This window comes from Phymastichus coffea, unplaced genomic scaffold, assembly GCF_024137745.1.
Source record: "Phymastichus coffea isolate CEN01 unplaced genomic scaffold, Cenicafe_Pcof_1.1 PCOF00088, whole genome shotgun sequence".
Lineage (NCBI taxonomy): Eukaryota > Metazoa > Arthropoda > Insecta > Hymenoptera > Eulophidae > Phymastichus > Phymastichus coffea.
This window is the reverse complement of record NW_026706899.1, coordinates 133,085-144,738: the sequence shown is the minus strand read 5'-3', so window position 1 is coordinate 144,738 and position 11,654 is coordinate 133,085. Positions and strand designations below refer to the sequence as shown.

Below are 11,654 nucleotides of genomic sequence, written 5' to 3'. Positions count from 1 at the left end.
TGTCGATAAAAATTTTTTTTATTTTATAATGTATCCCTTTCAGAGACGATCTCAGTGAAATATGTTGGTTTTACGTGATATCAATCGTTCGTCGTATGGGAAATTTCGTAACCTAGGAGGCTTTTTACTCTAGTATGGAGATAAGACTAGATTTTGTGGCTGAGGACTTGTAAATAGTTGAACAACTCCAAGTTGGAAAGATTGATGTGATTATCAACAAGATGCAAACACACATTTTCCGATTTTACTGCGGCCATGCTCGAGAGTCTGTGAGAGAAATATTAAATTTTTATATGTTCATGTTAATTATATTATTATAAAATGACAATATTGTACGTGTAACCAAAAGTGAGATAGATCCATTGATGCAGTCTTTCAGAAACGTAAGTACTTTCCAAAGCTTCGCGATGATTTTCAATAAAATTTTCTGGAGATGTAGCCCAATTAGGTATTTCCAAATCAGGCAAATCTTCGTGTATGGACTTGAATACGCTTGGGTCAGTGAAAAATTGTGGTATACATTCATCTGGAGTCCAATCATATAATCTATGAATAGATGCAGGATATTCGCCAGGCACCCAAAGGGGTCTCACGTGCTTACATAAAATAGATTTCGAGTAATGTCTCGAAAGATAAGTGTAATATGTTATTTCTGACAATACATCCGATACGTGATAACCTACCTACAAATATCATTTGTATCAAGATAAAGGCAAAGTAAAAATATGATCACAATTTGATTGAAATATGTAACGTCGGGCCTTTTACTATGAATAAAATTAATTATTTTCTCGTATGCTTTTGCGTGCTCAATACGTAACTTAAATTTTAACTCCGTGAATGAGCAAAGGGAGAGCAGTCAGCTGAAGCGGCTGGAGGACTCGTGAAAATACCCGTCCCTTTGTCGCGCACTTTCCAAATTTTACTCCGAAAGATCGTAAAGTTTTTTTTGAGTAGGTTTAGATATAAAGTAAAGGAGCCGCGGAATTCTGCCTACATCCTATTGCACGATTTCACCCAAAAGTTTTCCACTTTTAGAAGCTAAAACTTTTGCTATATAAAAAAAATCTTAATAATTAATTTTACACAAATGAATCGGGAAAATAACAGCATGATAGGAAAATTTCGCAGCTTCTTGAAACCTCCCACACACTTTTTGATTAGAAACATAGTTGCCGCGCAATCATTGAAAATAACTCAAAGTTTTGAAATTATAAATTAGAAAATGAGGTAAATAGTCGAAAACAGTTACTTGAATGAATTTTAGCAAATCAGTTATACAGTCCGCAATTAAATAATACCCCTTTTTTGTTCCATATTATTTAAACAACGAATTGAGTTAATTATTTAAGTTACTAATTGTAAACATATAGGATTAGAGATTTTCGCGTAAAATATGTTAAATATTAAGAAACTTGCGTTATTATTAAGAATTAATTGTAACAATTTTACGTAACAAATAAATCAATAATTATAAGAAAATTTGTAATGAAAATGGTACTTGGAGAGCCATCTAACGAGATAGGGCCCAAACTCTTGAACGCGCGCCCCCAATTCTCACCACGCCCCTGAACCAATTAGGGCCCGAAATCCGAAAGAGAAAAGGAGGGAAAATCTCAGTCAGCCAATTAGAATTTACTGGCATTTCCACTCTTCCCAAATTTTGAGGGACTGAAAGAGGGATTTTCCTCCCAACCACCCCCAGGGTTTAAAAGGGCGTGCGCAAGCGAAAATCGTCCACTCTCTCGCTCCTCGCAAGCTTCATAAGTTTTACTACATTGTACGAAGTTCGACCAAGTGTCAGGTTCAGACTCTCCAAGTACCAGTCAAGTCCATTGAATAAAACAAAAGTAAGTTTAAACAAAATTTTTTGTTGATATCTTTCCTCTTCCTTTCTAGTAAAATAGTTAGACCGGAATTCGAAAAAATAAGTCTTCGAAGAGTATTTCAACAAGGATTGGGATACTTTTCTATAAGACAGTCGCGCCGTTAAAGAAAAATTAAATTCTTTTATGTGACAATTCCAGCAAGGTCTGGGATATTCACATGCAAGTCCCGATTCCATTGGATCCTGGTGTTTGATGGGAGACTTGTAGTCCAATTTTATTTTTCTCTCTTTCAACGCGAAACGCGAAATAGAAAAGCTCTAATACTCCAATTGCTCGTCCCGGTTTAAGCGTACGCACGCAAACCAAATAGAGCAACTAAGAAAAACGTCCGCCTCAAATGTACCTGAGATAGTGACCCGGACGTCACAAATACTTACTTCTGTTGATCCAGAATCGAAAGTGAGGTCAAGTTGTCTGTCACCTTTGTTCAATCTAAATTTTGATTTTGTGAAATCTCTCCAGTTTCCTGCACATCGAGAAGTAAAATCAGTTACTCAAGGCAATACATGGTGACAACTGGGATCACCATATCTTCTTCCAACTAAATTATTCAAAGTAGTCAGATAATCGTGGTTGCTCAATTGGCCATGTACTCACATTTCACTCAAATTAGTAATACTCTGATATTTATTATTTTTTTCTTTAAACTTGTCATCACATTTATTATTTTCCAATTCTGCTGGATGATCGATGGCATGAAAATTATCATCTAGATTTGGTAATACCTACACATAGTTTCAGTGGTCAACTGATCTACAATTGTAAAAATTATAAGTTGTAATATTTTTTCACAAACCCGTATGTCGAAATTATCCATTAATAATATATCACTAAGGGTAACATCACCCAATAGCAATCCACAATCATGAAATTCTCTAGATAATCGGAGAAGTTGATAAGAGAAAAATAATAGCTTTGCATAACTTATTGATATAGCAGCAGAACTGTATATAACACATCTAACGATGAAGAAGAATAGATTGTTTTAATATTAATGAGATATAGTAGTATTTTGCAGGAATTATTGAATGCACTCACTCTCTGAGAGAATATTTAGCAGTTTGCTCATAAAAAATCACAAATGCAGATTCAGTTTGCATTGCTAATATAGCAGGTAATAGGTTGCAATGAGAACGATTAAGAATTGCCGGTTTGATAAGAGTCAAATTATTTTGTTGAAATTAAATAATGATACAACCATACATTCGACTGATTATGTCTTTCATTAATTCTTTATCATTTGTAATTCCTATTGTATTATTTTGTTCTTTGCAATCTAAAGTGTTCCGAAGAGCTGAAAATCAAAATCAATATTATTTATAATAAAAATATTTACTATAAATATTGTTATTAAATACATACCAAAATGTTTTTTAAAGAAATATTTCCACAGATTTTAATAATTTGTTTTAGCTACATAATGTGACACCTGTGAAAAGGTCAATTCAGATCCTGCTTTAGAACTATAGTTATTGAACATCTTTCTCTTGATAGAGTAAAAACATTGCGATGGTTTTTTTATAAACCTTGATATAAATTCTACTCCAATCAATACCTAACCAATCAATACCTAAATCGGCGGCGAGCGCACGATGACTGAACCGAAAATGCTCTAGTTTAGTTTATTATGATTTGATTTCCTATAGATGGCGATGCTATATGCTTTAGCATAAATTTGAGCATTTTCGGTTCAGTCATCGTGCGCTCGCCGCCCCGTGTCCACCTGCTTCGGCGGTGGACACTGGGAATTTTTTCAAATGAATGATTAAAAAATATATTGACACTGAATTTGATAATTTATTTCAAAAGTTTTAATAGTAGTTCTTTCATATTATATATTTGCAAAATCGAAAATTGAGTGGATGAATTTTAAGCTGATGAAAAGTTTTGAAGTGATTAGTAGCAATTGTTATCAATCCAAACATTTACGTTTGTGGCCAAGGTGAACCATGTTTATTAATATAGTGCTAGTACATTAACTCAAATTCCGGTAGTCCTCAAGTAAATAATTATATTTCTAAACTGTAAAGTTTGTTAACGCGAATTTATTTAGCAGCATAACCTTCTCTAGATGAGTTAGGTATTGATTGGAGTAGAATTTATATCAAGGTTTATAAAAAAAACCATCGCAATGTTTTTACTCTATCAAGAGAAAGATGTTCAATAACTATAGTTCTAAAGCAGGATCTGAATTGACCTTTTCACAGGTGTCACATTATGTAGCTAAAACAAATTATTAAAATCTGTGGAAATATTTCTTTAAAAAACATTTTGGTATGTATTTAAAAACAATATTTATAGTAAATACTTTTATTATAAATAATATTGATTTTGATTTTCAGCTCTTCGGAACACTTTAGATTGTAAAGAACAAAATAATACAATAGGAATTACAAATGGTAAAGAATTAATGAAAGACATAATCAGTCGAATGTATGGTTGTATCATTATTTAATTTCAACAAAATAATTTGACTCTTATCAAACCGGCAATTTTTAATCGTTCTCATTACAACCTATTACCTGCTATATTAGCAATGGAAACTGAATCTGCAATTGTGATTTTTTATGAGCAAACTGCTAAATATTCTCTCAGGGAGTGAGTGCATTCAATAATTCCTGCAAAATACTACTGTATTTCATTAATATTAAAACAATCTATTCTTCTTGATCGTTAGATGTGTTATATATAGTCCTGCTGCTATATCAGTAAGTTATGGTGACTAGTTTAAAATATGGTGACAAGTTTAAAGAAAAAAATAATAAATATCAGAGTATTACCAATTTGTGTGAAATGTGGGTACACGGCCAATTGAGCAACCACGATTATCTGACTACTTTAAATAATTTAGTTGGAAGAAGAGATGGTGATCCCAGTTGTCACCATGTAATGCCTTGGGTAACTGATTTTACTTCTTGATGTGGAGGAAACTGGAGAGATTTCACAAAATCAAAATTTAGATTGAACAAAGGTGACAGACAACTTGACCTCACTTTCGATTCTGGATCAACAGAAGTAAGTATTTCAATCAAATTGTGATCATATTTTTACTTTGCCTTTATCTTGATACAAATGATATTTGTAGGTAGGTTATCACGTATCGGATGTATTGTCCGAAATAACATATTACACTTATCTTTCGAGACATTACTCGAAATCTATTTTATGTAAGCACGTGAGACCCCTTTGGGTACCTGGCGAATATCCTGCATCTATTCAGAGATTATATGATTGGACTCCAGATGAATATATACCACAATTTTTCACTGACCCAAGCGTATTCAAGTCTATACACGAAGATTTGCCCGATTTGGAAATTCCTAATTGGGCTACATCTCCAGAAAATTTTATTGAAAACCATCGCGAAGCTTTGGAAAGTACTTACGTTTCTCACTGCCTCTAATTGACGATAATGGCAAACAAGTGAATTCAAATGAACAACCAATCATTCTTCTGAAAGACTACAATCCAGCATCAGCGTTGATTCAAGTTGAAACTACTCACGCTTTCATTGATAAAGTTAGTCACAACCAAAAATGTCACCCGTCGAGGGTGCTCTCAATCAGAAACAGGTCATAGCAAACGCGAGACTGAAGGAGCAACAAATACTCGGTTGTCTGATTGTTGAAATATTTTTAGCGGAAAAGTTTCGTGCAATCTGGGAAGTACGTCGTAGTAAATATTCTAAGTGTAACTGTACCATTGTTAACTCAACTAATCGTGAGATTCAAGAGGCTGTGTGAAATTACTATCAGAATTGAAGTCTTTTTTTATAATATCAGAATCACTCTGGAATCGTCATATTCCTATACTGCATTTACAGTCTACACCATACACATACACTAGGGGCTATAGCGAGTTTATTACGAGTAAGTTTCAATTATTCAATTGAATTTTGTTTTTCATCCATCGGAATGAAAAATTTGTGTTTTGTTTCATTAGTTGTTTACAATTTGTTTGCAGCGATATGGTTCAAATACGCGCTTCTAATTGAATTCTCATATAAAAGGTAGAACATCAGTGGTTCATGATTTGTTTCTTTTTGTGTACAATTAGGCTTGGTTTATTTGATTATATGTGAGTATCAATTAACATATAATAAATAAAATTCCTAATCATACTTTTTAAAATAAGATAAAACCGGACTAACGAATCAAAGGATCCTTACATCTTAGCACCTTCCCAGCTTATTGCACTGTACTATGGCGTCCTGTGGAAACCAGTAGTGATGCTCAGACACACCAATCAGAATCCACAGCAGCAGAAGGACGAAGTCGCCCAAAACCCAAAGCTACCAAGACTGTCGAGGAAAGTGACCACGACCCGAACGCCCGATCAGGAGTGAAGGCACATAAGGTTCGCCCGCTTTCTAAGGTACCTAGTCAAGCTAATCCGCCCTACCTTGTTGATCCAAGTACCTCAGAGGACGACACAGCCGATCCGACAGGGAAGCTACGACGATCTAAACGTACCCAACAAGCCTCAGTAATGAGTGGAGCATGCAATCATAAGAAGGCCGACGCTGTCGTAAAACAGCCGGTTAGGAAGGGCAGAAATTTACGAAGGTTACCGCCGCATGGGGCCGCCGACCAATCTGAGATACATCTGAAGCTTTCGGAGTGTACAGGAACTATTCGCCGAGTCACCAGAACGAAGAGAGGCGTCGCTGAATCGAGTGGAGTAGATAAAGGGACCGATACCGACGAGCCAGCCATCAGGGAGAGCCGAAGGACTGGCCGGGGCGAAGAGTCTTTTAGGAGGGCGGACCTGAACCGATCCTTGCTTCCGTTGGGAGAAGAAGACCGAATAGAACTACCAATTGGACCAGAAACCAGCCGGAAGGGTGACCTGACCGGGTATGGACAGGAAAGATCTAGGACATCATGCAGTAGACTGCTGCGCCCTAGTGAGGATTGGCTCATCAGTTCACACCGCCAGACGAAGACTTCTGCCTACGTGGGTGCCTTATCATCAGATGATACGGCCAGTGAGAGCGATAGGAGGACGTCTCCACGTAAACCCTCTTCGAAGCAGCATAAGCAAAGACACCCTAAGCATTCGAGTCTGGACCGACGTAGCGATAAACGCGGTAATCGATCGCACACGACTGACTGCAGATCCCCTGATCAGACTATCAGACGACCAACTAAATCGACTCGCTCTGGCAAGTCTAAATCGAAGCAAGTGAGCCCAAGCCCTGTGCGATCACATGGAAAGACCCACTGCTGCGACCATGACTCACCGAAGCCACGAGTACATCAGAGGCACGAGAGCTACGGTCGAAGACATAGGCATGAGAAAGATGATCGGCATTCAAGACGCTCCCATCGAAGTAGGGATTCGTCTTCGGATTCAGACAGCAGCAGTGAGCGAGACAGTCCAGCCCGCCGCCATAAACCCGTTAAGGTCCAGTCACACCATCGTCATAGGGATGACCGCGACCATTGGCGTGAACCTGAACGCTACGCATCTGAGACCAGCGGATCAGAGTACTCGAGTGACCTCCAGAGTAGTCCGGACCAACGGCGTCCGTATCGGGACAGGCATTATGAGGAGTACGATGTAGCTAAACGCGATTTGAGGAACATCAGGATACTGGAAAGCAGAAAGATTAAATATAATGGATTAGACGGCCCAGAAGAGTTCATCGGATAAGTTGAAGAAGTTAAGGCCCGGACCGGAATGACCAGCAGCGACCTGCTGCATGTGATATCGTCCACATTCACCAAGGAAGTTGCATCCTGGTACCGTAGCCTGGCCAGAGAAATCCATTGCTGGAGGGATCTAAAACGAGCCTTGCGAGACCACTATGGACGTAGGATGACCGATGATGATATTGAGGAGGAGCTGCGACGTCGGTCACAGGCCCAAGGGGAGACCATCATCGACTACCTCGATGCCTTTCGACACATCGCGAGTTTCTTCAAGCATCCACTCTCCACCTCGACCCAGATTAAGATTGCCCAGCGTAACTTACTGCTAGCTTATAGGAGGTATATGGCCGATAAGTCTATACGACATTTTAGCGACCTGACCTATTATGGGCGAAAGTGGGAAAATCTGGAGGAAATGGATGAGCAGTATCACTCTCCGTCAAACAAGACTCGCTTTCCAGCAGCGGCACTGAAGACCAGTAAGAGAATGGCCAAGATTTCTTCGATAAGTTCGGACAAAGTAGAACCAAATCGGAGCCAGGAGACTTCACCTGACCTGACATCGAAACAAGACAGGAAGCCAAAGATCAAGGAACCCGTGAAGGTCAAAACGACCACGGTACCCAAGGAACCTCCTGATGCACCGATGCTGGCACAGGTTATGTCGTCGATGAACCCGCACCAGTATCTGGAGCTACCACCGATCCCCTCGACCGTCACCGTTCCACCTTCAAACGGTATGACGAAATCGAATCCTCCGCAGTTAGATCAAGGGTATAAGTCTCGATGGTTACGATTCTCGATTCTACCCTTACGACCTCCTGCTAACCCTCAGCCGCCCCAGCCAGACCGTCAGCCGTATAGGCCTGATCAATGTAGAGCGTGCCCAGATGATCATGATTACCGAAAATTCCCAAGACGGAAGTGCTATTTCTGCTATGAGCCTGGACATATGGCAGGACAATGTCCAAAAAGAGCTGCGTTATTTCTGAGAGAGCGACCACGAGAAGTAAGAGGAACGTTCTGCCAAGTATGCAAACTACCAGGAGCACCATTTGACTTCTGCAAAAACTGCAGTAATCGTCGTACTGGGCTTCTGGGAAACGAGGCTTCGGGGGAGCAGGCGAGCCCGCTACTTCCCCGAACCATCAGCGACCTGCAATAAAGGGATTCGAGAAGGATGCACAATGGAAGGAAGAGGATGAGAAGATAAAGAGTTGGCGCACTGGACGAGGAAAAGCGACAGCGGAGCTGGAGCCTATGGACCAGGACGTAGTCGAAACGCCTCACTTGGCCCTGTAGACGAGCTCTGAGGAGTCAGACATGCCCATCGACCAACCTCTCTGGACGGACGACGAACCTCTAAGCAAGCTACTGCGGACACTCGAGACGCCGGACACACTCATCCTGCAACTTCCGACCAAATGCATCCCGACCGACTCAAGGGTGGAAAACGCAACGTACCCACCCCTGAGTAAAAGGAAGCTGAAAAGTTTGGACTCTGTTGACCGGGCCGTGGAAAAATCGGACCCTAAGCCCAGCAATGACCAGATTTCCAGCAACCGACCCGTAAGAGAGCGAGTAAGCAACGTAGGCAAGTACCCCTAGGTGTCAGGCCAGATGGATGTAGGCCCCAGGGGGAAGTGCGGCGAAGAAGGCTCCTGTGGGTCAGGCCAGACTAGTGTAGGCCCCAGGAGAGCGAAGCAGCAGCGAGAGAAATCACCTGACTCTGAGGACAGCACAAATAACTCAGAGTCAGGGGCAAGAAGCAATGAAGGAAATTCCTAGGAGTCAGGCCAGATGGACGCAGGCCCCAGGAATATGAAGCAGCAGAGAGCAATGACCGTTGGCCCTGAGGAAAGCTACGACAACTCAGGGAGACGAACGCCGAAGAGACCGATAGGACCTTGGGAGCCAGGTAGGATAGAGACTGGCACCAAGGTAAAGACGGTGACCTTCGCTGACCCCGAGGACAGCAGAAATAACTCGGAGTCACACGCGAACCCTCAAGGGGAGGAGGACACCCAGCTATGCGGGCCAGCCGACTGCTCAGGGAAGACTACGTCATTCGACGCTGGATTAACCGATCGACCAGACGAGTCCGAAACTGACCAGAATGGGGCTACAAATAAGCCAGGAACCCTCCCGGTTAAGAGCGCACACTGCGACAACCGTCTGTTCATTCCTATCACAATCGGCAAGATAGTATACGATGCCTTGATAGATTCAGGTGCATCAGTATCTATCATCGGACCCTCGATCACAGCCCAGTACCGAGACCGACTAATACCGCGTTTCAGTGAGGTACAAGGAGTGACCGGGGTAATTGAAAGAACCGAAGGAGAGCTACCACTACAAGTGAGCTGTGATGGGCATACGGCAAGGTTTAATTTCAAAGCGATGACTAACCTGACCGGACCACCCATCATCCTTGGACTAGATTTCTTGACTGAATGGGACATGGTATTACTGTTCAAGGACAAGAAATGGAGGGTACGTGGGGGGCGATGGCACTATTTGAGGCCTCGCAAACCCCACGATGTTATAACCTTCTCTGCGGAATGCGCGGGCTGATCGAAATGACGACCGCCCAGACCGCAAAGCTAAATGAAGTAATAGAGAGGCTGCTCCCGCCTGAGACAGACCAGTTAGGTCGCACGCCTATAGTAAAACATCTGATTGACGTAAGAGATTCTAAACCGGTTAGGCAAGGATTGCGTAGGATGTCACCAGCAGGGCAGAAAATTGTTCGAGAAGAGATTAAGAGAATGTACGATTTAGGGATTATAAGACCGTCCAAGAGTGCCTGGAGAAGCGCACCTGTAATGATCCGGAAGCCTGATGGAACCTGGAGGTTCTGTATCGACTATCGAGATCTGAACAAGATGACCCGCAAAGATGCGTATCCGCTCCCGAACATGGATTCTATATTGGACCGACTTAGACATGCCCGATACATCAGCAAGATAGACCTACGACAAGCATACTTTCAGATTGCACTAGAAGAAGACAGTTGCCAATACACGGCCTTCGCAAGCCCTGGTGAAGGGTTGTGGGAGTTTGTAGTAATGCCATTCGGATTAGTAAACGCACCAGCCACGTTTCAACGACTAGCTGATGCCCTATTCGGACCAGACTAGGAACCATATGTTTTCCCTAATCTGGACGATATTATTATAGCGACAGAGAACTTTGACGACCACCTACACTTCTTGGAACTAGTCCTCAGACGACTCAACGACGCTGGCCTGCAGATCAACACTAAGAAATGTGAATTTGGATGCTCTCGCCTTAATTACCTGGGATTTCTGCTGGACCACGACGGACTTCGACAAGATCCAGACCGCACTAAACCAGTATTGGAATTCCCAGTGCCTCGTACTGTTACACAATTAAAAAGCTTTTTAGGAATGGTGGAGTGGTACTCCCGATTCATCAAGAATTGCTCTGAGATTAAAGTTCCACTGCAAAAACTGACGAAGAAGAACCAGGTGTATACCTGGGGACCGGAACAGCAAGTAGCCTTCGAAACATTAAAACAAGCCTTAACGCAAGCTCCGGTATTAGCCCGTCCCGACTTCAGTCGACCTTTCACCGTCCAGACCGACGCGAGTGATTTCACCATCGGAGGGGTGCTAAGTCAAGAATTCGGCGACGGGGAACATCCCATAGTATACATCAGCAGATCTTTAACAGGACCTGAGCGCAACTATTCGGTGACTGAGAAGGAATGCTTGGCCGTAATATACGCGATAAACAAGCTGAGGCCATATCTAGAAGGCTACGAATTTACCGTCGTGACCGACCACAGCGCCCTGACCTGGCTCTTTAATAATAAAGAACCAACGGGTCGCTTAGGCCGTTGGATCCTGGAGCTACAACAATGGCCCATCACTGTGAAACACCGGAAAGGGAACCTGCATGGCCTGCCCGACGCATTATCACGAATATCGCCAGGGCCAGATGTCGTATCAGCTTTCAAGCTGATCAAAGACACCTGGTACCTGCGACGACGATGGGATGTCAATCAGAATCCAGCAAAATTCCCGGACTGGAAGGTCGAGGACAATATGCTATACTATCACCGACTGGATGAGTCGACCGACCCGGT

General features: G+C 42.0%; 1 protein-coding gene across 1 annotated transcript; it reads left to right on the top strand.

The window, feature by feature from the left end:
• Positions 1-5,425: 5,425 nt before the first annotated feature.
• LOC131669209 (uncharacterized) lies at positions 5,426-7,544 on the top strand. The gene is made up of 2 exons (XM_058943943.1): positions 5,426-5,609; positions 6,049-7,544. The coding sequence occupies exons 1-2, from the start codon at positions 5,426-5,428 to the stop codon at positions 7,542-7,544; spliced, it is 1,680 nt and encodes a 559-aa protein (XP_058799926.1).
• The last annotated feature ends 4,110 nt before the right edge of the window (positions 7,545-11,654 follow it).

Coding starts and splice junctions, on each gene's coding strand:
- LOC131669209 (XM_058943943.1), top strand. CDS start 5,426: ATGTCACCCGTCGAGGGTGCTCTCAATCAGAAACAGGTCATAGCAAAC. Junction 5,610..6,048: donor CATTGTTAACTCAACTAATC/GTGAGATTCAAG, acceptor AACGAATCAAAG/GATCCTTACATCTTAGCACC.